The following is a 25,527-nucleotide window of genomic DNA, read 5'->3' on the forward strand; positions in this document are numbered from 1 at the left end:
GCCTTCCTCCTTGTGCCTGCGGATGATATTGCACGCGTTTATGTTCCCCCTCGTTTAATTGATGGGATATCCTCAACCGCACAGCTGAGGAGCGTGAGGGCTTTGTAGATTGATGGGAGGATTCAAAGGACTGGAGTAGAAGTGGGGATGAGTTWTATTTATTTAAGACTCCACTTAGAGCGGGCCAGCTGACTTTTCATAGCACACACCCCATGTTTTTGTTTTAGGCTCATCCTTCCGTTTCTCGGTGCTCCGTAACCCTTGCATTTCTCCAGGTGACCCTGGCGAGGCAGGCCCGTGAACGCCCAGACTCACCAATTACTCCACCGACCACGACTGCAGCTTTTCATCTCTTTCCTACCTCCTTGCCAACTTTCTTCCCTTCACAGAGCACTTCTGGGCCTTTGTCCTGCAGAAGGAACATCCAAACCTTAACACCTCGCACTCCTTACCCTTAACAGCAGTTATGTTTCTTTGGGCAGCCGTCCTCKCTTGCTGCTCACCCGGTGAGAAGCTGCCCAGTTGCTGCTCTCACTCTCGCAGAACGCGGCTGTTCCCTCCCATGGTGGATGGCGACATCGCTGTCGCCTGCGGTGCTTTGGGCTCCAACTCTCCCGAGCAGGTTTTTGGCAGCGTGAGCTCGGTAATAAAGCAGCGAGAGGCCTCGTCCRTCTGCACTGATTGATTTTAATCTACCTGGCGTGTTGTGCAGCGGCGGGAGAGGCGTGCGGCGCGCGGGATGTGGTGCGCGAGCCGCCACCTTGCCCGGGCCATGTGTTTTCACTTAAACCGCTCGATAGTAACACTTGGGCGTAGAAACCACGGCTTCCAACTCGCTCTGTCTGGTAGCTTGTCTCCAAACCGAGCCTGCAGTTGTTCTAAAGAGCGATTACCATGGCAGCAAATGCTTTTAATCTGTGCCTGATGTGGCCGTGTACTTTGAGACTCCGAACCAAGTCTTAAAGTGGGGGGGGGAAAAAGTAATGCACAAAATCGTTAGCCACTTGAGCTGTGGATGCCTTTTATGTAAATAAACCCAGCAGGGTTTGGATATTAAAATCTAAATAATAGCCTCAAATCTGAAGAGGTCCGATAATGCAGCCAAAAGAGGTTGCCTTCGATCCGAGAGAGAGCTGGAGGTAGAGGCACTTGATGGGCTCGCAGCCTCGGGAGAGCTTTGAATACGAATGTGCCTCGCAGCCCCTTCGCGCTCTTGGAGAGGCCCTTGCTTAATCCTGTTCCCGATATTAATGGGAACAGGTTTATTCTCACGTTAGCTAGAACCGTGTGAATCATTTGGCTGCCTCTGCTGCTGCATGGGTGTTAGAGAATAAAGCGTGTTCAGTAAATAGKTATCCAGGAAACTTTTATCATCCTGGTTTTCCAGTTAGTGGCTTGAACTTGTTCTAGCTGGGGTTAAAAGAAATGGTGCTGCATAAATTGAAATGGGGTCAAATAATTTGTCTCATGACATATTTCTTTTTGATTTCTGAATTGTTGACTAGTTACAGTATACAGGTATGCATATATGCATACATATACATACACCCCCTCTCTCCCTTTAGCCAGGATAAAACGCAGCATCCTGAAACTCAAATGTTAAGATAATTAACCTTGGCCTGTGTTCTTCAGTCTCCTGTTTATCACAGCTGATCCTTGGTTATTTCTCAAGTATCATGTTCCTCGGTGGATATCAGAGACAAATCATTCTGTATTCAGGTTAGTCCCTAGTTTTTGAGTTGTCCTCTATGTTTGTAACTAGAAGGATATCGCAAACTTCTGCTCTTTCATGGATCACCCATCAGCAAGATGTTCTCTGCTGTGAACTAGCGGACAGAAGCTCCCTTATGTCACTGGCTGCCTCTATATATTTACATTAAAAAGGGATTGGGGCTCATTTCGGACCTGAAGTAGTGCGTTCCAGCTTGCTCTGCCTAAATTGCCTTCCTCAACCCTCCTCCCTTCCAAGGAACAGAGCAAGTTAATCCAAGCCAAGTCATACCAAGGAGCCTGTTAGCAAAGTAAACAGGCCGATGGTCATGGCCCCAGTGCCCTGACCCTGCTGCATTTAATAGGACAGATGAAACCCAGTTGTCTTTCCACATTACTAAAATAGCTCGTGTTTTCTACCGCTGCTGTGATTACGTGTGTGACTTCTAGGGMTGAAGGTTCATTGGGAGCATTCAGGCTGGAGAAACAGGGTGCAGTTTCACATGTGGCATCCCAAGTCCTGGAGGCATCTCGCCAGCTTTGTGACCTGTCTGGTTTGGGTATGTTGACAACTGGTCACAGAGAAAGAAATGTGCGGCCTGCTACTCCAGTGGCATTTGAAAACTCTCCCTATCACCTCTCTATCCTCCCTATCACCTGGTCTGCAATGGTGCCTTTRAAGAAGCTGGTTTAGCAGCCAGAGGGAAGTGACTTGCAATCACTCTGCCTTTCTAACTGGTGCCGTTAGATGGATGAGGAGGCCAGAGGTTCAGAGGACGTGTGAATGACAACAGGAGGATGCAGCAGGAGTCAGCGCAGGGAACGGGTCTGGTTTATGAAGGAGGAGGAGAGAAACAGAAGAAAGAAGTTATCTATAATTTAGGTCTGTTTATAGACCAAAACCAAGTGTGTTGGCATGGCTAGGATGAGGAGGTGCTGTGGGATGGGAACAAGGGGCTGAAGTGATAGGGAGAGTGCCCTGTAGGCAGGAAACCACTAAATACTTCACACTGCTCAAGTGGAAACCAGTGTTTGCTTTGCAGGAACCACCTCCAGAYTCATTACAGGGTTGTCTTTCATAAATCGAATACAGACCCATAGAAAACAGGGCTGGGAGAGACACAGAGCTCATCCGTCYGTGTCCCCAAGGCTCAAGCAGCTCTAGCTGTGCTGGTTTTCTTCTTTGTGGTCACATCTTGTACCTGGAGGCTCCCGCTAGTGGAGAAGGTCTGGTGCTGGAGCTGCAAGGGGTGTTTCTTACCTCAGTCAGATAAAAATATATGGACTCACTTTGGGGAATTCTTACACTTCTGCAGGGAATTATAAAGTTTTTCTAATGATCCAGAATTGCAGACCCTTGGAGCAGAAGTCGTCAGGCTGGTAAGTGAGATCCAACGGGTTCACATTGCGGACAGTTGGTCTGGAGCTATTTTAGCCTGGAACAAATGAGAAGGGAAGGAGGCTGCGTAACTGTCTTAGCTCTAAAAGCCCGAGATGCTTAGCTTGATATAGACAGTTCAGCACACTTAAAGCAGCCCTAATCACTTTTCCATGCAAGTATTCCCTGTGACCATAGCRGTTGCCTCGGGAATGCTGTGTAGCTGCAGGATGGAGGACGTATCTGCCAGGCTGCTTTAGAAAGGGTTTCACACAGAAACGCTGCCAGGTTGGCTTTTGACCGCTCAACTTCTGGCTGGTCTCCAAAGAGGTGTTTCAATACCCAGTGATAGCACCTGCAAACCCCAACGTGTTTGCAGGGCAAGAAGGAAGCTGCCGGCAGCCCTAGTTGCTTCTCACCCCGCGGGGGTTTGGGAGCCGGGCTCTGCTCCCATCGCCTGGCTGTTATTTCCTCCTGTCTGGAGAGTTTTCTGTGAGATCGCATCGCATGGCAAAATTCCAGTTTTTCCCAGATAAAATTTGATCCCTTAGAAAAGGAGGAAATCTGAGAGCAACAAACCCAGGTTTCTGAATGGTGGCCTTGGCTAAATTAAAATGCAATCCAGCCTGTCGTTTTACACGGAGGGTTTTTATCCTCTAGAGATGGCGGTAACAAAGTGCAGCTGCTGCAAAGCCGAAGGGCCCCGCGCGAGGAGCGAGGCCCGGGCTGGCGCGATCCAAACCTCTGTCAGGCTGCAGAGTGCTGGGATGTGTCTGGGATCGCGGGAGAGGCGCTCGCCGCTTCCTTAGGGCCCCGAGGCTTTGCTTCCCATCAAATCAGGGCTATCCTCAGGGCTAACAACATGATCCCAGCCAGCTCCCAAAGCCACTCTTCCTTCTCGGAGGATCTTTTAATATTACGTCTCAGCAAGAGCGGTTTGCATTAAATTTTATTGATTTACAGTTTGCACAAACATAGTTTGCACTCGGCTTTGGAGAGTGGAAGCTTTTAGGTTTGGCTGTGCTGGGTTATTAAATATATAGCCGGGGTTTGTAATCCCCTCGTTTGCACAAGCAGAGCCTTGCCGCGGGAGCCGGCCGCGTTTGCCATCCCAGCCGGAGCAAACAGCAGCGGGGCAGCATTCCCGGGGCGGCAGCAAGCGCAAAACCTGCTATCAGTACAAAATTCAGAGCAAGTCTTCTAATTGCGTTTGCACCCAATTCAACGGCAGACTTTTTCAGGCACCAAAAAACTGAGCCCAAAAATATCTGGATTGAAGAACTGTGAAATACCAGTGAGATTGGTTCTCATGAGGAGGGTTCTTCCACCTGTCTGAGGGCTTGACCGTGGAGCAGGGGGCCTTCCCCTCCGCTCCTCCTCCTCGCTCCGGCTCTTCCCTCGCAGCTCCGGTAAGATTTTAGCTGTGACAACACAACCCCCAGGGCATCTTGTCCTTCCTACAGCTGCTCTGCGGCCGCGGGACCAACTGCGGAAACCTTTGGCGGGTGCCGGAGGAACGCGGCGCCTTCTTGGCAAGCAGCTTCCCCCTGCACTGGTGCYGTTTCTGCACACATGTGGGCCAAAACAGACCCCAAAAGCCGCTGGCTTCATTTTGTGTTTAATTTCTAAAACAAACGGGACTCGCCAAGAGGTTATTTGCYAACAGAAGTGCAGAATCTGTGAGGTTCCTAAGACTTCTGCTCTTGGTTAGGAGCGGAGCAGGAAGCATCCCGTTAAATGGTGGTTATTTAACCGGGAACCTTGATCTCTGAAGCAAAACACGCCAAAATAAATGCCCCGAGAACCGTCTTAAAATAGTGCAGCATTTCCCAAGGTTGGCCAGATGARGAAGCATAAAATGTTCCCAAAGCTGTTTTTATTTATTCTATTTATTCTTATGTTTTTGGAGGATAAAAATGTAAACAGTAGACCTTTCCCTTCTCTGCTGGGTGGGATCCTAGCCACAGAAAAACGCAGCTGAAAGCGAGGAGGCCCCTTCTGCCTTCTGTGACTTGGCACGGGAGGAGCGGCTGAGCCTCCTCGTGGCCCTGCCTTCCAGGGCTGTGTTTTCCCTTAACCCTTGCACGGGATTTGTGTGGAATTATGATTTACTGAACTTCCAATAGCTGCAGAAGCCTTACAGGCTGGTTTTGCTGCTGGGCTTTTCTGRGAAGTCTCCTGTGCTCCATAATCCAAACCCTTTTCAGAAATCCCACCCGAGGGCTTTGCACCATCGTGGTTTTCCAAAAGGGAATAAAGGTGCCAACACGGAGCATGGCCTTTTACCCTGGAACGCCAGAGGCCAACAGGGAGCCCAGGAGGAAGGAGCAGAGCACCCATGGGAGACTCCACTTTGCTGCTCTTTGCTCCTTTCTCCCCTTTTTTTTCTGCAGCCCATCTCAGATGAGGTGCGTTCGTCTTGATCCCACGCGGGAGAGCTGTTGAACGTGCCCAAGTGCTCTCGACTTTTAAGATTTCTTTTAAAAAACACCTCCTGTCAGATATCAGTGCTCCTTTTTTGGGAATGGCAGGATATTGGCTTGACATCGGCTGCCAGAAAAGGCTGGGTAAAGCTGACGGTCTAACTCCAAATGTGCAATATTAACAAGAAAAAAAAAAAGAACAAAATAAATTATTACTGTTCATGCACTTGCTGCCCAGCATCCCCTTCTAACCATAGCAGGTTGTGCAACGTTTGTTGGGAGCCTCTGCTTTTGTTTGCCTCCTTTCAGGATGTCAGGGTGGGAAAGTTTTGACCTTCATGTTTGGACTTTGATTTCCAAGTTTCCAGGTGCGCTGGGCTGGGTCGGTGTCCCAGCCCGGAGCCGCCTTCTTCCTTGTTTACACATGCTATGTAGCAAGACTCTTAACACTTCAGGAGCCTAAACATTAGATTTTTGTCATTTGGAAGTGGCTTTGCAAGAAGGAGCGGTGGTTGGAGAAGGCTGGCCCATCTCTCCATCAGATCTCTCTTGAATCACACAACTGGACCTTGAGTTTGTAAGTTCTCAATCACCCTTTTAGCTTATTTCCTCTGGCTTCAAAGTCTTTCTTCTTGCTAAGAACTGCTTTTCACATCACTTCTTTTAGCTGGAGCCTTTTTTTGAAAGTGGAACTTTTTTTTATTTTCTGCAGTCAGGCATTTTTTTCCTCCTCTATCATCATTTTTTTAAAAGCTGAATGGAATAAACTGCTCCTTCCAACATCAGCTTGAACACTGGCCTTTATGCRAAACCCAGGGAACTCTTGAGCCAAAACTTGATTTGCAGTGAGTACTTCTCCCTCTCTGCCCTGCAGGTAGCACGCAGGGAAGAACGATCTGCTGATGAAAACTGTTGAGCAGCTTTCATTGCAGCGGGGCTGTTTCCACCACCTGCTGCATCCTCATGTTCAGGCAGTGCTTTCTAGATCAATCCTTCGGCCAGGGTGTAGGACTGGAGCTAAGTGTTAGGTCTTCTGGTCTAACCTAGTGGCTCTCTTCTACCTAGAGAAACCTGCAGCCGCAAGCGGTCAAGCTGCAGCTCAGCATCCATCACAGCAAGGTTGTCATTTAACAACCCATGGGTCTGGTTTGCTGAATCTTTTGTCATTCCCAGTAGCTGTGTTTGAAACAACTCAGTGATATCTTCATTTACACGAGCGTGCTCATGCTCTCGCTACCTACGGAAAAAAATAGGGGAAGATGAAAATGATTCTTCCATCCTCCTGCCAGCGCCCAAATACACTCGAGACCTGCTCAGCTTCTGCTTTTCTTGCTTGCTTTCCAGGTAGCCTTTTGCTGCCGTGAAGCTTTTGCTCAGTGCCGAGTCCCTAAGCAGGTTGCATCTTGTTGTGCTCCCTGGAGCACGTCCCAAAGCACTTGTGGAAGCRCGGTGGGCTTAGCTGTGATGGGAAGTGGTCTCCTGTCCCCCTTTGCTGGTCCCTCGTGTGTGTGATGCAAGGAAAGCTGCGTCCTCAGAGGCTGCCGAGAGGCTCAGAGCTGAACACTGCGGGGGCATTGCTGGAGCGTGGCCCCTCATCACCATCAGCTGCGAAGCTGAGGGTGACCCAGCAGGCACCACCAGAGGCAGAACCTGCTGCTAGGTTGTCCTCAGTCCTGCTGAGCTTTGGATTTGGCYGTTGCTGTTTCAGCAAGCGCTGGAYGGCCTGCAGTCTGCCTCCCAACCAGGTATCTAGCACTGCGTTTAGTGGTGTATCTAGACAAGCTGAAGTCCAACAYGAGTGTGTCTGGACACTAAAAATCTAATGCTTGTTGTTCCCCATGTTGTCCTTGTTGGGATGACTCTTGCACCTACTAAAAGGCATCTAGAGTAATAACTTGTAGAGCTTAATGGTGGTTTGGGGTCACTTGTAGATACTGTCAGGGGACTATTGGGCCCAATTTGCAGTTCAAGGGTCTGGAAAAGCATTCCAAGTCTGGATTCCGCGTCTGCAGGAACATTTGCTGAACCAAGGGAAAGATGGCCAAGAAGGAAGCAACAGATTCRTGCCTTTTATCCCATATCACAACTTGTTTGATGTCTGCAGTCATAGGAGAACTGTCCAATCCAGAAAACTCCTATTAACAAGCGTGGTTTACCACAGCTAGCCTCTATAGGGTGTTATTATGCCAAGCAAAACTTTTCTCTAACCTACTCTGTGTATAAGCTAGCCCAGATGGTCTTTGGTTTATAAGCACAAAAGGGCTGCAGCGGAGATGGTGTTGAGGGTTGCACCGCGGTGATTTGGATGGGGATGTGGAAAAGGAGGACGTTGTGGCCAGCTCCTCTCCCTTCCACCTGCCACTTCGACCGTTTTCTCCTTGCTGCCATGAAGCTCTCGCTTCCTCAGCCAGGAAATAAAAAGACTGGTTGTGATTTAATGGAGTTAAACACAAATACGCGCAGAGCTTTGGTCTTTGCATGGTCTGTTAATCAGTCGCAGCTGCGTCACGTATAGGACAGTGATCAAAGACACGGAGCGTGTGTTTGATTTAGAAAGGAAGACAGAGATTAGTTTTGGTCCCGGGAACGGGTTTCAGTTCTGGAAACGAGGATTTGAACGACAAGGTTCAGTAATTTCTAGGTTAGGAGAAGAAATGAGATCTGAAATAGTTCAGAGCAGTTGAAAAGGTGTTACCTGTAYAGCATATATAGAGATAGGAAGGTGCCCCTACACAATATCTCTGCAGTTTTTGAACTCAGTGTTTAATTCTCCTCGTAATTAATTGTCTCTTTCTTTTTTTTTTTTTTTAATTCTTCCTTCAGCATGAAAGACTTTCCAGGTAAGAGTTTTATTTCTTGGGTTTTTTTTTTTTTCTGCTGAATATTTGTGGGTAGTGTATTTTTAGCTTGCTTTGGGGGTTCGCAGTACTTCAAATCAATGCAGGTGGGATTGGTCGTTCAGGCCTTGCCTTAACTGAACTGCTGGTCTTTCTTTCAAGCTTTGCTCCCCAAATTACTTCGCTGCTACTCTGTAGAGAAGAAAATCCTCTATGTACTACAGGCCCTTCTTATCGTGAGGATGGGAAATGCATGGGAAATCACTACCCTCTTGGGGTTTGGGCTGCTACCCACTGCATTTCTTTCTTTTCTTTTTAAATGCTGGTGGCTCCCTTCCCTTCTTGTGGCCACGTTGTGCCCTGCAGGGGCTGAGTGCTCTGAGCAATCGCACTGCTTGTTCTCTGCTGGGGCTGGCACAGCCTCGACCCCCAACCAGTCAGACGTGTAATGACGATCCAGACTGAGACCTGCTCCCTGGTGCTAAATTGGCCTTGTGTTTAGGTTGGAAGCAGCTACAAATCCCACCACGAGCGACCCCTCGTCCTACGGCGATCGCGCGTCCAGCCGCTCCAGTGCCTACACCCGGAGAGAGAACCGCCTAGCCTCCCTCGGCACCAGAACGGAAGAGGAGAGTAACAGGGACTACAAAAAAGTAGGATTGCCTAAAAGTACTGCGGATACCACATGTACCTTAAAGCTGCTTGTTGCTGCAGAAACCTGTACTGAGAGTCTGTGGCAAGGAAAAGGGTTTTTTTTTTCATTCATTGCAAATGACAAGTCACATAGTCTGCAAGCTGTCATCAAGCCAACATAAGGCCCTTTTGTGTTTCCATTGCCTTTGGAAATCACACTTTTTTGAATGCATCAGCCTTTCAAAGGGGCAATGTAAAGAGGATGCAAAAAGTAAACAGATTAAGATGGCCTGAATTGTTAAGTGGTTATTAAACTAAAAATTATAGTGCCTGAAAGTCTTGCGTGGTAGACAGTTCTCTACTCTTCCTTRTGATCAGATGTGTCCAGCAGAACCAGATGCTGTGCCTAATTTGTCCTCTTAAAGTGATGGAAATTCTGCTGGTTTGAGGGAACTGAAGAAAAAATACTATCATCTTCTATTTAGGGATGGCCTAAAATTATCCTGAATTTTCTTCCTTTTTGAAGAAAAAGCCCAGAAAAGCAACTGAGGTGTGCTGTGCTTGGGAGCACGATAAAGTCATAGGTTTAGGTACATTCAACATCCATACATTCTGTATGGAATACAGTTCTTTATGGTATTGTTGGCCAAAATTAAACCTCCACTTTTCATTGCTTCCTGGCTCTGCTTAGAGAATTTATAAAATGGACCAACTCTTTTCTTATTTCATTGGAATTGTGAAKCCACAAGTAGAGCTTTCAGACTCAGCCCATTTGCCCTTCTTTTAATGTCCTGGTAAGGAGGAGCAATCCAAAGCCTGCCGCTGTGTCTGTTCAGTGCTGAGGATGACACACGGCTACCTGGAGCAGTATGGGCAGGAGAGGGTGCACTGAAGAGCAGCTTTGTTAATTCAAATATTCTGTTTGTTTCTGCAGTTATATGAAAGTGCTCTGTCTGAAAATCAAAAGCTGAAATCGAAACTGCAGGAAGCCCAACTTGAGCTGGCTGACATCAAATCAAAGTTGGAAAAAGCAGCCCAGGTAAGGGAAATCAGGCTCTTTAGATCGATAAAAAWTGAGCATTGGCTGATGAGCAGCCAAGTTCTAGTGTGGGGAATTGTTTTAATAGCTTCCTACTTTTATTTTTTGCAGCAGAAACAGGAGAAAACTTCTGACCGATCTAGCATGCTGGAGATGGAGAAACGGGTGTGTATCCCTGTAGTCTTTGCCTCATATCGCTATGGTGGGCATAGTAATTTCTTGGAAGGAAATGCTGATTAAAAGATGGGTTAGGTTTTTGCCTCATGGAGTGATGCACAGTGATAATTGTGTTCTGACCTTTCCTGTGTCAGAGACTTTTTTGCTTAGCCTTTAGATCAACTAAATCTAATTTCTTTCTTTTGTTACATGAAGCTGCAGACTTACAAATTACATTTTGTGGTGCTGAGCGACTGCTGATCCATTGTGCTTTAAAATCTTTTCATCCTGATAAATAGAAAGACTGTTTCAAGGGAGAAGGCAAAGGGGAACCAAAACACAACGCTAGCTGGGTTGTGTGATTATACTTGAAATCTGAGTGTTTGATGTTCCTTCTTCCTAATTGAGCAGTCAAATTATTTCAGTAAATTAAACCTAACTTGCATTCTGTAGCTAAATCGTTGTCTTAAATGATAATAGGTATTGGGAAGCTGCTGCTAGGTCCTCCTAAAATGCTTCATATCCAAATTTTTAGGAGTTTTTCTTCTTTCTCAAAGCAAATGTTTAAATCCCTACCATGAAAGACTGTAATTATTTATATGTAAACTCTTCCTGGGATTTGCTAGGGGTATTCCAGAGTAGGTCACATTCAAGATACCCATAGGAGCGGAGCAGAATTAGGCAAAGCACATGAGCAGTCTCTACAGTCGTGTGATCTGCCTCCCAGCAGAGGTGCCTAGGTTGAAATTAGGCAGGTTCCTGAAGCTGAGCTGCCCCACAGGTCCACGACACTGCTGAGATGCTCACCTGAGCATCTTTATGCTTTTCAAGGTATATCACTTTGGGATGCTTTTCAGTGAATGCTCTATAGAAATACTAGACTCTGGGTGTTTATTTTGTTTGTTTTAAAAAAAAAAATGTACTGTGAATTTTTCTGCTAAGTCCACATGGTCATCTATACTTTGAATCCTTCCAAACAGGAGAAGCGAGCCCTGGAGCGGAAACTCTCTGAAATGGAAGAGGAGATGAAGGTATGAAGTAATCTACTCCCTCTGCCTAATCCTTTTTTTTTATGCTTTGTCTTAATSTCCTTTGGGATTGTCGTGCCAACAGATGTGGCACAGAAATAGGTTAGTTAAGGTATACATGGGAAGGGACTCGTGTATCACCTCCGARTGTGTCCTTTACACAGTCGGAATTTACATTCATGGCCGTGTTCTCTGAACACGCAGTACTAATACAGCTGCTCTTTTACCGTTCATCTGATTGCACTGTATGTTTATTTGTTACGCTGATTGATCTGAGAACTGTGAAAGCTGTTTCTCCCTAAATGCATTCCCAAACTAACCTTTTGTGGCATCGATGAGTTTCAGTGTGCTGATCCTCTGTGCGCTGAAAAGTCTGCGGCCCCAGTTAAGCCCTTGTGGTTCCCTCCAGATGGGTAAGAAGGCGAAGCTGGCTTTGGAGATCACGCACACTAGCCAGGGCAAAACACGGATATGTCTGTAGTCCTTTCCTAAAGCATGTTGAAGGAAGGCTGTGTCAGTAAGCCAGCCGGGAAGGCTTTCAGCAAGGAGGAATTTGCTTCCTGCTGAAGTGTGTGGCATGGCTTCCTGGCACGGGACGTCCCGCCACAGACTGCTCCTTTGCGTTCTCCTCTCTCTTGTGTGGATGCTTCCGAGGACAGTAGTCCTGCTGTCATGGCTTGGATGCCCTGCGAGCACCGGGCTAGCGGGGAGCACTACAGAGCAAGGAAGGGGATGGTTTGCTGCCTGGGGACACACCAGCCTTACATCRGTTTATGCTGTGTACTTCTCTACTGCTCGTGTTCACCAAATGCTCTTTGTTCTGCGCCTTGTGGCTTCGAGCATGATCCAGATGGGACCAAGCTGCGTCTCTTTAGCAAGCGAGGACCCAGCTCAGGGCTGAGAGCACTGGCCTCTCCCAGCACACTGCACAGGTGGAAGCAATTTCCTGCCAACCTGGAAGAGGTTCCAGCTTTGTGTTGCTGTTTGGAGCTGCGTCTCTACCAGGCGCACATCTTGGAGAGGAACCGTTGGCTTGTGCTGCGCTCTTCAACTGCAATGAGTAACGGAACGGTTTGGGGGAGTCTTGCTGCACAGCCTCTTGTGTTCCTTCAGTGAGCAGAGAGTAAACGTGGACGTGTGAGCTAGAAGGACAAAGGACTGAAGGTGCCTGAATTCAATATTCTGTGTTCACTTAACAGGTGGTAGCTTTCAGTTCCAGGGAGACTTCCTTGTAAATACARAATATGACCTTCGGGAGAAAACACAGACAATAGCAGTCTGCATATTTTTCAGCAGGAAAAAATGTTTCTGTAGCTACGTCGATCACACCAAAAAACAATTCAGTCCTTAGAGTAAAAAGACAAATTGGTGTCCTCTAGTGGCCTGTCAGTTTTGAGCATTTACTTTAGTTCAGAAAGCAATTAATGACAGAAAGTGCCTGCAAGGACTGTTGGRTGCACAGAAATTGCCTAGAGCTGCAGATTGGCAGAGACCAAGATGGTTCAGTGRGAAAAACACTGCTAAAAGTTTGGCTTGTAAGTCAACAAGTAAGACTTGTCCTTATATTGTCCCCAAAGCAGCTGGTCACTGTTGGAGACAGGACCTGAGCTAGAAGAGCCTTTGGTCTGATCAATGTATTTGCTATTAACAGAAGACCCCAAAGCTGATATTGAGCTATCAGATTCCCTAGCCTGACACTTACACTTTGCTGCATCCCTTCTTCATAAACCAGCCAAAGCAGCCTTGCATTAAGTAGACTRAATAGATGTGAAATTTGAAAAGATCTCTCCTGGGGTGCTGCTGCATTTCCATTACTCTTTGCAAAAACTTGAGCATGTGGTCGGTCCCCTTGTGCTCTGTGGCGTTTCTTTCCTGACAGCCACCCAACAGAAAGCAATTGAAAGTCTCTGAAGACAAAAGCGTTCAACCGGACGAAGCTCGGCGTGCTCAGGTCTGTAAGGAGAGCAGACTTGCTGTGTCCACTTGCCTTAAAGTGAGAGAATCAGTTTGTACAGACTGAGATAACCTCCAAAGAACGTCCGTGTTAATCCCAGTTGTCTATGTGGCGCCATGAGAACCAGTCATGAGAACCATGAGAACCAGTCTGTTAATTCTGGTTAGACTTGCAGTCCATTTACTTCATCTAATTGGATAGCTCTTGAGCAAAATAAGAAGGAAGAAGTAGCTTAGGCAAATCCATTAGTTGCATTTAGCATGAAGAGCACGGAGGGAGAGTTAAACCTCACCTGGGAATACCGCAGTTCGCTGCATTTTTCTAGACTTTGAATTGGACCAGACTATTCAGGCCCACGTGAAGTTTGAGCMTGGAGTGTTTGTATCAAGCAGTATGTCCAGTTCTGTCTATCATGTGTCCTGGCCAGAGCAATGTGAATGGTTTTCCTGTCCTCACGGTGGCTTCTTAGCAACAGGAGGTAGAGGTTACAGAAAAAGCCTGGCTTTCTGTGAGAGAAATACTTTGTACTTCATCCTATGCTTGAGATAGGATCTTTGTCCCCTACGTAAGTGTAACCACCACTAATGAAGCCATCAAGAAATGGACTGGGACAAAATAAGCGGTCTCAAAGAATTCTTTGGTGCTAGTGTTGCTCCTGCAGACCTGCTCTTGCAAAGGGAACAGGATAGTACTGCCTTTTCCTAGGTGATCCCAGAATTTGGCTGGAGATACAGGAGCTTGGCAGAGGAAGGACAAAGAAAATGAGCATTTGCACTGAACTGAAAGCACCGCCAGGTGCCTGAGGTCTCAACTTCACACTGCAGTTTTCCTTGAAGGTCACAGAAGCCTCTTTATTCTGCAGCAGCCGTGCCCTGCCAGCCTGGCACACCGTTATCTGCCCCCGTGTGCCAGGCACCATCTCCTTTAATGGAGGGCTGACCCGAGCAGCCGGCCGCCCGCAGCCCAGGCTCCCAGCGGAGCGATAAGCAGCCCCGGCGGGGTCCCGCGGGCCGTGCTCCTTGCCCKTGGCGTCCAGCCCAGCTTGCTGGCCGGTGCTGCTCGTCCCCGGGCRTGCGGAGTAGAGGCTGTCCTGGCCGCTGCTCTTCGCAGGATGCTCCTGCCGCCGCGCGCGGCCTCTGAGCTGTGTCTGATGTTGCCCTTGGGAAGCTTAGTGTTGTGGAATGCAGGTGGTCTCTGCAACAACGCTCATCCTTTCCATCTCACATCACCCTGCTCCCCGTTCCACGTGTGTTCGGGTCTTTGATGCCTTCTGCCAGCCAGATGCTCCAGAGTTCTCTGCCATTAAACAGAGAGCTTTGATAACCTGCAACAGCCCCAAAAGAGAGGGCTCTTCTGGTATGCATCTTCCTCCTGCCTCTCCAGGGCATGATTTATCCCGAGATGGACACCTCAAAGCATGGGATGAGTATCTCCTTAACTGGCCACTGGGGCAGCCTGCCCACACAGGGGAGATGAAGTGATGGGGGGGCCRGACTAAAATTTAGTAAAAAACAAGTTTCACCAGTGAGATTTCTCTGAAGCTTCTGGTGCTTTGCGGGCTACAGCACTGTCTGAGGAGCTCTCACTTTGTCTGGTGTCAAAAGTTTGGTGTCAAAAAGAGGCTGAAGTTGATAAGCCTGGTTCCGGTGAAAGGGTAAGTAGCAGCAGGCAGMTTTTTAGCCAACTTCTTGCTCTCGTCAGGCTTGCTTGAGTCTTGCAAGGCTCTTAGATGAGATATCTTGTTTCCTTAGCTGGACATAAAGTGGTTTGGAGTAGTTAGGAAGGAGCTGAAGGGTAGAGGCAACGTAGAGCACTTCTCTTCCAAACAGGTAGGAGCTCTGGGACAAAAAGGTGCCAGGAGGCAGCAAGTCAGCTCCAGGCCATGCAAGTCAGATCTGAATCCTTCATCACGCAACAGTTGCATCAATAGTCCTGCTGGTTGAGGAAAATCTGGTTAGTCCATCAGATAAGCAACCTCTCTGTGACTGCTTACATGATTAAAAAAAAAAAAAAGAATTCATTTACCAGTGGTTCCTTCCTTCATCTCCAGGCATGCACGGGGAAGAGCAAATGGKTTTGCTGACAAGATGCTTTGATTGCAAACTAGGGTGGTTTTTTCTTTGCTTGAACTCAGGGTTACTCGTCTCAGATGTTTCCCTTCCTGCCTCCCCTCTGCTCGGTGTCTGTGCTCCTGCTGCCCAACTAGTTACTGAGAGGGAGGAGGGACGGAGCCTGTCCAGAAAGCAGCTCTCCAGCCCTCCCTGTTTCTTGGCACTCACCATATAAATCCCCAGCACAGGATTTGCCTTTCGTGTCACTGGGAAGAAGCCTTCTGTATCCCCAAAAATGTCTCATGTCCATGCAGCTCTCACTGCTTCGCTGTTTTGCCTTCTGCTTTTATGTTCTGTGTGTTGCAGCCGTGACTGTGCTCGCCCTGCCTCGCTGGGCTTTGTTTCTGCAGCGACCTTTGCCTGTTGAGCGGTTGCCCTGTGTCCATAACGCCTCCCATTCAAGATGCTGCCGTTCAGGTTCTCACAAGCAGTTTCAATCCCTAAATTTTCCCCTCTGAAGAGCAGAGAGGAATATAGCAGAGTGGCAGGGAAGAGTTGAATCGAGGCAAATAGCTGCACACAAAGGAAAACACACACACACACGTGCACACCCTGCGGCTGCCTTGAAACAGAGCGGCCCTCCGAGCCGTAACTCGGGTGACACAGCGAGGAGGGATGTGAGCTGGGACCGCTCTTCAAGACCACTTTAGCTTTGAGAAGCCAGTGAATTAAAGAGTTTTAAAGAAATGGGCAATTGCCAGGCTTTACTAGACCTGTCTGAAGGCCCTCGGCGTGGTGCTGGGCTTTCCTTRTGTGCCCGCGAGCTTCTGCCCCTCTTGCCCTCACTGCTGCTCATTTTTCTTTTATTATTCCTTCTTTACTGCTGTGAACTAAATACACGTTTCTGTGCCCCTTTTGTCTCTGTGCCATGTTTTCTCTGTATTTTCTGTCCCCTCCTGTCACTCTCTGCAGAATCTCCACCAGCTCAAACAGATTCACACTCTGAGGCAGATGAATGAGCAACTGCTGGCGGAAAACAGGGCTCTGACCCGGGTCGTGGCCAGACTCTCAGTGTCTGCCAGGTCCCCCGAATCAGAGGAGCTGTAGCTGCTTTCCCTCCGGCTCATCTCGCCTCCCTCTTCCACCCTTCCAGGCAGGTCTCCGCTCTCCTTCTCCGAGGTGTCCCGCACCTCGTTGCTCGCGGGCGTCTGGGGAAGCTTGTGCCTCCAACCCGGCATGTGGCAGAGGGTTCTGTGGCAGCTGGAAAGCCCAAAGCCCCGTGCTCCTTCCCCGCTTGGGCAGAGGCTCTCGGCATAGACCGTTTGCATTGAGCTGCGCTGATTTAGGCTGTGCTTAGAAGACGCTGAGCTCGGCCACTTTACTAACCACCCACAGGCAGATTTTCCCTTCTGGTGCACATCGTCCCAAAGAGGTCGAGGAGGACGTGTCCATCCTTGTCCCGCGGAAATACTGGAGCAGGTGGCACCAAAAAGGGTCCTGAGGAGCGGGAGGTCGGCTGCTTCCCAGTCGCTTAGCCCTGGCTAATGGCTTTGGGGTGATTTCTAAGTGCCAAGAGGCCAGGCAACAKCCCCTTCCTCAGACTTTTGTCTCCAAAGGTGTGTGTTTCATGGTATGTCTCTGATCGGAATAGAATTCTCACTTAATTTGACATAGTTTGGTGAGAAACCAGCACCTTGCAAATAAGCCTATCCACAGCCAGAATTAATAATTTAATGCATTTCTGGGAATATCATGAAATATGCACATTTTGAGCAGGAAGGCAATTTGTTAAAAAAAAATCACTYCTCAGCAGATTCTGTTGGTCATTTGAGTAAGGAAACAAGATCCTTCCCTCATTTAAAGAGCTTTTTTTTTACTGAAATTATGTACTGCAGCGTCTCCTCTGCCTTCTGCGGGCTGGCTATATAAGGAAGGTGAAGAGATAGGAGGCAGACCAGATGCTTTTTTGTCTTTCATCTTGTGTTTTAAATTCACCACAGAATAATTAGTATTTAAAATCCAAGGTTGAACCTTCAGTAAGCTTGATGCTCCTGTGTAGTGCAGTGAAATTTCAGCCTTTCTTGCTGCCTCCTTGCTTCAGTGCTGAAGTGGAGCAGAAAAAGCTTCTTCCTCCAAGCCCTACCAGGATTCTGCAGGTTAGTAGGGAGGTGTCCAGGCCCCTTTGGACAGCTATTTTATTTAAAGAAATGAAGCGGTGTGCTCTAATGGGCTGGAAGTGGCACTAGGGTATGAAACAAATCTATTCTTAGAATACAAATTATGCCAAAAATGATTAATCATAGAAACAAACCCACCAGGGGAGCTGTGGCTTCCCATTTCCAGGAGTCTCAAATCAAGACAAAATGTTTTTTCATACACATGCTTGTGGGCTGAATACCTGAGCRAGCGTTCAATATTTTTTAGCCCAAATAGTGCAGATGGGCGCATTCAATGATCTCACCRTGTTTCTGGTTTAAATCTCCAAAAACGTTCTCGAGTTTGTCACAGACTCATTTATTATCATTAGCGATGACTTTAAGTTACTCTYCTGCCTACCTTGCTTTGAGGTCCAGGAGGGAGAATTGACCAAATTCCTTCCAGACTTGCAGAAATGGTATTTTGCAAATTTAAGTCRCATGTTTCTCTCTTTCTGCTTGGATAGAATCACATTGTCACCTCTCCCTGCTAACGTCCCCTCTCCTCAGAAGGTGCCACCTCCTTTTCTCTCGTGCAAACTCGCCGAGAGCTGTAGCAATGTTACCCGCCTGTGCAGAGCTCTGCAGAGCTGCAGCAGGGCTGTGTGGCTTCCAGCTCACCTGATTATTTTTTTTAATCTCTTCTAGCAGATTTAGTGAAGGGTGTTACTGCTGCCCGCAAACCTTGTCTCACTCGGGCCCTTAGACATCGCAGCCGTGCAGCAGGGCCGCTGTTGGAAACCGCAGCAGCTTTGACTGCTGTGCCGCAGCCGGCGGCTTCCTCAGGGATCTCGTTTTGCCTAAAATCCRCATAACTCTTTCCCCCTCCTGGGAGGAAGGAAATATGGCCAGTTTGGCTTTCGCTTTCCGAGCGCTTCCCTGCAAGCCGATGGGAGTCCCGCTACGGCCGTGAAACTTCTCCAGCTGGGAATGCTTTACACGTGCTTCCCTTCCCTGCTCTCCCCGTTAATGAGCAAGGTTGCACGGAGGCGCCGGCGCCTCCAGGAAGCCCTCACCTTGGGCTCGTTGCTCTCTGCTGTTGCTTACGGGAACCCGTGGCAGAATTGTCTCTCCCAAAGCCAGGAAAACAYGGTCAGGATTTCAGAGCGCTCTCTTACGAGATCCATGGACACGTGCAAGGTGGCAGGGCTCCCYGAGCAGGGGGGTAGAGGGGAGAGGGACAGTCCGTCCTCACACCGCRCCAGGGGTTGAAGTGACTGTGGCGCGTTGTACTTGAGGACCCTGTGCTTTTGTGGCGAGTTTTAGAAGAAGCCGASGAGCACATGGAGACACACACGGTGAAAGAGCAAACATTTCCCTATTTCCCTGTGCTTCTTGGCACTTTGGTGATGGGAGATGCCTTTCATGGGGCGGTGGGGAACCGCCCCATGCATGTGATGGCCTCCCCTTGGGGAGCTGCTGCTCCCRTAGCATTGGTAGTGCCTGCACCAAGAGGACGGTGTTGTTCGACTGGAAAATAACAACTGGGATTTTGTATTTGATGGAATTCCCATGTCTCTGAGATCCATAATGATGTAGCTAAGCCATCGCTCTGCTCATGCCAGGGTCATTCATGCCTGCATGTGACCCCACGCCGTCCTAGCGTGTTCCAGCAGGGTCTGCGCCAGCCGCCCGCAGCGCTGCTGGGACCCTTGAGGAGTGCTGCAGCTCTCACGTTACCCCTGTCATGTTCCTCCCTTCGTGTTACACCCTGAGACAGRCCAACTGGGGTCTCAGGAATCTCCTTCCCATTCCTGACCGAATGGGGACAGTGCCATGCCAGGACCTGTCCACTGAAGGTCACCTGCCTGCATTGTGGGAAATGGGGGGATTGGGGCTTGTTTGGCCAGCTGGAAATGCTGGAAAGGTTTTGTCCAAGTTATCTCTGTATTTCCAATAAAAAAAAAGCAGTCTCAWTTGGGGTTTTGTTGCAGCCCCTGTTTTGACTCCAGTACTGGASACTGAGCGTCACCGAGGTGTCTCCCATGTCAGTATGATCTCCCAGTCCTTTAGCCACAGTGTTAGCATTTGCATCAGGTATCTGTGGGATCCCAAGGAGACTTGTTTTTATTCTAAAAGAGATTTTGCAAACCAGGGTCGGAGCAGTTTTGAGTCAGAAATCCAGAGCGGATAGATATTGGCTTTCCTGGCAAAACTGAAAAAAGGTTGTCTGGGAAAATGGTCCTGATGGTTCTCCATCAGGTTCTCCATCCTGATGGGGATGCCACAACTCGGGAAAGGTCCTTGTGCTCCCAGCCTGGTCCTGCCTTGGCGCTGCAGCAGCTGCCAAGGGCTCCCTTGGCTCCTGGGCTCCAGGTTCCCCGTGTCCCCTCCACCCTTAGGTGTCCCTGAGAGCCAAGCCTTAAAACCCACGGAGATGTTATGGAGAAGTGTGCGGCGGTTTGGGAAAGCCCTGCGCGCTGTGGGGGCGGCCGGGAGCCCGCGGGGAGGCCGGGGCCGCCGGCGCCCTCCTCGCGCTCCYGCGCCCGCCGCCAGCCTCACCCTGCCCTCTGCTTCTCTCCATGCAGATTCTGACCGAGCTCAAGTCGGACAACCAGCGGCTCAAGGACGAGAACGGGGCGCTCATCCGGGTCATCAGCAAGCTCTCCAAATAGGAAGCCTGAGCAAAGGCAGGACGGAGAGGGGTGCCCTACACAAGCTGCCAACCCTGCCACCAAGCCCTCCCCACCTCTTTTCCTCCTGTCCACAGTACAGCAAGCATTTCAGCCATGGGATCAATGTGTCACGCCTGCCTTGCCCTGCCCTTTGCTGTACATTCCCTTCTTGCCCTTCCTTCCCCCACAACACACGCCCTTGCCATTTTATTATTTTTAATTTAAGCACGTTGTGGTATCTCGGACATTTTATTCRAGGGAGAAGAGAAATGTCAGGACTGGATTTGAGCTGCCAAATTGTTTTCTGCCAGAAGCCCAGTGTTGGGTGCCCAGCTCCAGTCTAGAGTAGGTAGGTTGGTAGCTTCTGCTTTTCAAAGTGATGCCGAAATCCCTGAAGACTGAATGCAGCGTGTCCAAGCCCGTGATGGCTGGGAAATGTGAACGGGAGCTGCGGCTCTGCGGATGCACGTCAGCTGCCCACCTAAAATGTAGAACTCTGCTTAAAAAGAGCTGCAGTGAAAGACAACGGGGCCGATTTCTGAGACGGGCTGGTGAGAACTGCTTTGCACAGAGACCTCCTTCTCCTCTTGCCCTGGTAGACCAAGTCCTTTTATTTAATGTAAGATTTTGAATCTGTTCAGAACCATCAGCACCGCATCTCAGCATCAGCCCCCTTATCTCTCACCCTGCTGTCTGGGTGATTCGGTAACATCTGGCCAGGGCTCCTGTCTCAGGTCCTATGCATTTAGCAGCATCTGCTTTTTGTGCCTGGACGCTTGTCCCTGGGCACAGGATGTATCACAGACACTTGCCAAGGTTTACTAAGGAGGAGCTTAAACCAATAGAGATCATCTGCAACTTTCACCTGCATCCATTTGAGCTGGGCATGAATCACCGTGCAGGGAAGTGTGTCAGCACAAGACTCCAACCTCCCTCTCCTGACAGAGGYCTGGAATTCCTTTCCCTTAAGCTGTTACGTGGAGGAAGAGCCGTGTAGAGGAGTCAGGTCAGATACTTCAGGTACTTGGCCTCGATGTTCAACGTGAGACTGACCAAGGAAATGCAGCACTGTTTTGGTTTGAGGGGATGGAGATGAGAGAGGGAACGATGGAGGTGGCATCAACCACCCATCCGTTGGTGAGGAGGACCTGACACAGCTGGGTGTCAAGGCAGAGGAACGTGGAGCAGGGGTCATTTGACCTCCTGCGTGTCTTGCAAAGGCGAAGGGGCAGGAAGGAGCAACCCTTGGGCGTGTTGGTAGCTCTGTCTCTAGGATGAAGTCAGAAGCTGGCAATAAGACTTGGCCTTGAATGAGACCTCACAAAGCTCTTTTGTGTTACCGAGACTCAGAAGAGTTTGATACTGTTCCCCCATGGGCATGGTAACTCCTCCACGTGATTTTGATGACGAGCAGCAGTAACCTGTTGTCAGACCTGCTGAGCTTCCTCTTCATAAACCCATCGCAAAAGAGACCTTCCCTTTTCAGAGACTTCTCCYGGTATCCAGACCTCTTTCCCCACCACTTCCCCGCATACTTGGCCTTTCCTTTGCCCTTTGTTGTCCCAGCTCCACGAGGCTGAGACTTAYGGTCGCAGTCATTGAACGTGTAGGTCACCATGAAGAAATGTTACCTACGTTCCCAGGTGCTTCTGCTGACCTGTGGCATGCGGATCCCAAGGGGTGGTAGGGATCTTTCTGCTACAAGCAATGTGGATGTGATACTTGAACACGAGTGTAACTCCTGACCTTGCTCAACAGGGTGAAAGCTCCTGGGCTTTTGGAGACCGCTGATTATTGCTTCAGGAAGTATATGAATTTTTTGCTTTTTTCTTTTTCCTTCCTAAGTCTCAATATTTGTCTTTCCCCTCCCCATCCCACCTTCATCCACCTCCCTCCCGTTCCCTCGAGAGCTGCCCGTTTTGCCCAGGGCAGGTCTAGCCGGAGCTTCCTCTCCCACCGCCCGGCCGGGGCGCGGGATGCGGTTCCCCCGGGACACTGAAGCGCTTCCTCTGCCACGTCGCTTTGGGGAGGAAGAGACCAAAGCTGGTTAATGGCTGAGCAGTGCAGAGCACTGGCAAGTCCAGGCATCCTTTCTGACTCCTTTATTTTGACCCTGCTTGATTTAACAGCTTTAAATCTTGAAACCTGGTCAATGCTTTTTCTGCACGCCTTTCCCCTCCTGGTGCAATTCTTTATGTAAGTACTCCTGCATTTCTTGATGTTGCCACTCTGCGGCGTTGCTCCTGGCTTCSGACGTGGCTTTCTCGCCCACCAGCGTGACGGGAGCCCCGGCACTCCTGCGCGTGGAGACGAGGACGTTCCCACCGGCTGGGGCTGCCCCCGGGYGCGGGGCTGGCCCCACAGCGCGTGGAACCCGGATCCCGGCACCACGAGGGACAGGAGTGCGGGCTGAGAGCCTGTTCTTCTCACCAGGGAGGGCCCTGGAGGTGTGAAGGAACCTGGTACCTGTTTAGGGAGAGGGTTCGACCCRTTCTGGCAAATCCCTCCTGCACTGACATTTTGCCCCTTCCTACCAGGCGACTCGCTGCGTTTTATCCTAGGGGACAATATGCAAAGGGTGCAGAAGGCTCAATCTGTGTGGCACCTTCCAAAGCCAAACCACTTTAGATGAAGTGTCTGCTTAGCACTGGATTCGCATCCCTCAGCTCTGAGTAGCCCATAGGACGCCCAATGTGTAGTCTCAGTGACTAGCCAAAGCTGTGAGTATTTCATGGGGACAAAAGTTCAGTGAAAACCAAATTCCTGCGAACAACTTTTGGTCTCAGTTAACCCTGSCTGACCTAACCAGTGCACTGAGGAGCTAAAATAATAGGAGACCTTGCATCTGCACTTGGGACAGAGTGCAAAGCAAGCCGGTTTTAAGCCTGATCCCTATTTGAATCCAGAGCATTTGCCAGAGGTGCTCTCCTTTGGAGAGCACGGAAGGTTTTTTGGTTTTTTTTTCTTTTTCTAAGCAATTGCTTGGGGTGAATTCATTTTTATTGCTTGGGGTGAACCCACCTATCGCGGCTGCGAGTTTGATGGCTCGTTGTAAATAAACTCCTTGGAGAAAGCAGGACTGAGCTTATGAGATGGGGAGAGAATGTATTTTTATGCAACTTTGAGTGGCCTTTCAAACCCTGAGATGAATGATTTGTTTTACTGGTTGTTGTTATATAGTATTATAAGTATTACGTGTTTGAAAGTTTGGGAATAATATTCACATCTATGATGCTTGTAAACACGACAGTATTTATAAATGAATAAAATAAGAGTTGATAAAATAGAAACTTAAACTTGGCTTCCATCTTTCCGTACTAAGGACCAAGTGGGGAGCGCGGGTGGGGGGCAGAGCTGGCGGCGGGTCCGGCCACCACCTGGGGAGAGCGTCGGGCCAGTTCCTTAACCTGTAACCTCAAAGAYGAAACTAAAAGCCCAGAGGATCATCGGGAGCTCTTCATTTTTTCCRTGTGCCCCCGTTTCCTCCAGCAGCTTTGCTCTATTCAGCACGTTCTGCATTGGGAGGATCTGGGCATCTGTCTCCCAGGGGCCACCTGCACGTCTGGGCTCCTGCTGCCGCGTCTCGCCGCGAGAGCCTCGTCCCAGATACGTTAAACGTCAGCCCTGACCTGGCGGCCGACAGCGGGGAGCTGCTCCGGGCCCGGCGCTCGGCTTGGGAAGGCCTCGCTTCCCAGCGGTGAGCCGGGGCGCACGGGGCAGGGTCTGCACCGCGGGAGGCCTCTCGGGGCACCGAATCAGAGGGGTTTAGGAGCCAGGAGCAAACTGCTGAAATGGCCAAGCGTTTGCCTGGCAGCTGCGCCGTCCCGCCGCACCGCTGGAGCCCGGCGCTCGCTCCCCACGGGAGCTGAGGCTGAACCCGGCGAAACCGGGAGCGCCGCAGCCCCCATCGCCAAACCTGCGGCTCAAGGGAAAGCTCCGTGTGGGTCTTCGGAGGCGGTTACTGCAGCTCCAGGAACTGCCAGGGGTTGTGGGTGCCCAGGACAAACCCGCGTCCCAAATGTGACCGTGACGGGAGCCAAACGTGCACGAGGACCCAGCAGCTCGGAGCGGAGCGGTGCGGAGCTTGGCGGTGACCTCGGACGTCGCTCCGGCCRCGCTGACCGGAGACGAGGGCTCGGAGGACGGGCCGAGCGTGCCGGGCGCCGAGGGGTGCCCCTGTTTTGGGGCTCCGGGGCTGCCGCAGCCCCCCGGCCCGGCTCCCCGTCGCTCCGGCCTCCCTCCCTGGGCCCGCGCTGGCCCCCAAGGCCGGTCCCTCCCTGCGGAGACGCCGCGAGCAGAGCAAAGAGGGCGAGGCGGGGGGCTCCTTTCAGCCGTTTCTTTAATAAGGAGACAGAGAGTTACAAAATAATGATCCGACACTGAGACAGAACCGACAGGGTCCACACGAGAGGGAAGGGCTTTAAAAGCAGCTTCCCGCCGGAGCTGAGCGCTGCGGACGCCGGCACCGGGACGAGGCAGCGGGCGGCAGGGCAGCCCCGGGCCCCGGGCCGGGGCAGCGCGGGGTCCTGCCCAGCCCCGCGGGTCCCGCTGGCCCTCGGCTTTTCCGCTGGGCCTTTCGGGTGCCGCCAGGAAAGGAACACGTGGGTCTTTCCCCACCTCCACCACCATCACGCTGAAGATGGGCACTTGGCCAGTCCTTTGCAGCAAGCAATGCCCAAGGAGATCCTCAGAAACGCTCCCGATGGCTCCAGAAAGCCCTTTCCACTGGACGCTCCTGGCTGTATCCCAATCCTTCCATTTCAGAGATGGGAAGAGAAAGAAACTTCCTCTCCCAGCCCTGGAGCTCTGCCCGGTGGCTGCCCCGGACAGGGGACAGCAGCAGGTGCCACCCGGCCAAGCCCTGCGGGACCCAGGAGGCGACTGACACACAGAGGCGGGAAATTCGGGATCGGGGTCGGTCACGGCTCTCCTGCGGGCCCTTCCCCGCCGGGGTCCTGCCGCGCTGGGGTCTCATATGGCTTCTAAAGTTGCTTCGACGGTGAGATGCACCAACACGACACAGGACGCCACAGCCACGATGGTGCCGCTGCCCGGCCACGGGCGCAAGGCGACGAGATACAGGCACAAGACACACATGGAAGACACGGCGGCGGCAACGCCGAGAGCTGCATCGGCCTAGGCATGCGTAGTTTCTTGGCATTATTTCTCTTCTTTTGCACGATTTTTGTGGGKTTTTTTTTTCTTTTTTTGATAGAAAAGGACAGGGAGGGTGGAGAGCGCTCGGCGAGGAGGCCTTCCTGCTCGCCGGCAGCTGGGCCGCGGGTGCGAGGCGGCCGGGGCGCGCGGGGCAGCGCCGGGCAGAGCTCGCGCCGGCGCCCGCCGCTCTAGCCATGCGGCTGCTTAGCTACGGCTGCAGCTCATGCACTGCTCTGGTGGGGATATTTATCTATACCTGCCTATATTTAAGTACACACAGCTAAGGGGCGGGAGGGGGATCAGAGGCAAGGCAGATGGCTTTAATATGTTGGTTGTATTCCCCTGTTTTAT

The 25,527-nt window shown here is 50.4% G+C and overlaps 1 protein-coding gene across 5 annotated transcripts in view; it reads left to right on the forward strand.

Moving 5' to 3' along the window:
- The window catches only part of PPP1R12B (protein phosphatase 1 regulatory subunit 12B), a 101,039-nt gene extending 77,864 nt beyond the window's left edge, over positions 1 to 23,175 (forward strand). For 3 of the 5 annotated variants that reach the window (XM_026053121.1, XM_026053124.1, XM_026053125.1), the window contains 6 exons: positions 8,335 to 8,351; positions 8,851 to 9,001; positions 9,916 to 10,020; positions 10,132 to 10,185; positions 11,157 to 11,207; positions 19,933 to 23,175. In XM_026053121.1, the coding sequence (XP_025908906.1) occupies positions 8,335 to 8,351; positions 8,851 to 9,001; positions 9,916 to 10,020; positions 10,132 to 10,185; positions 11,157 to 11,207; positions 19,933 to 20,019 (465 nt within the window). In that variant the 3' untranslated portion in view covers positions 20,020 to 23,175. Of the gene's footprint in view, positions 1 to 8,334; positions 8,352 to 8,850; positions 9,002 to 9,915; positions 10,021 to 10,131; positions 10,186 to 11,156; positions 11,208 to 16,181; positions 16,334 to 19,932 lie in introns of those variants that run through there. The other 2 variants (XM_026053120.1, XM_026053122.1) reach the window with 1 other exon arrangement.
- The last annotated feature ends 2,352 nt before the right edge of the window (positions 23,176 to 25,527 follow it).

The sequence above is a fragment of the Nothoprocta perdicaria genome, unplaced genomic scaffold, assembly GCF_003342845.1.
Source record: "Nothoprocta perdicaria isolate Ctin4 unplaced genomic scaffold, notPer1 scaffold_97, whole genome shotgun sequence".
NCBI lineage: Eukaryota > Metazoa > Chordata > Aves > Tinamiformes > Tinamidae > Nothoprocta > Nothoprocta perdicaria.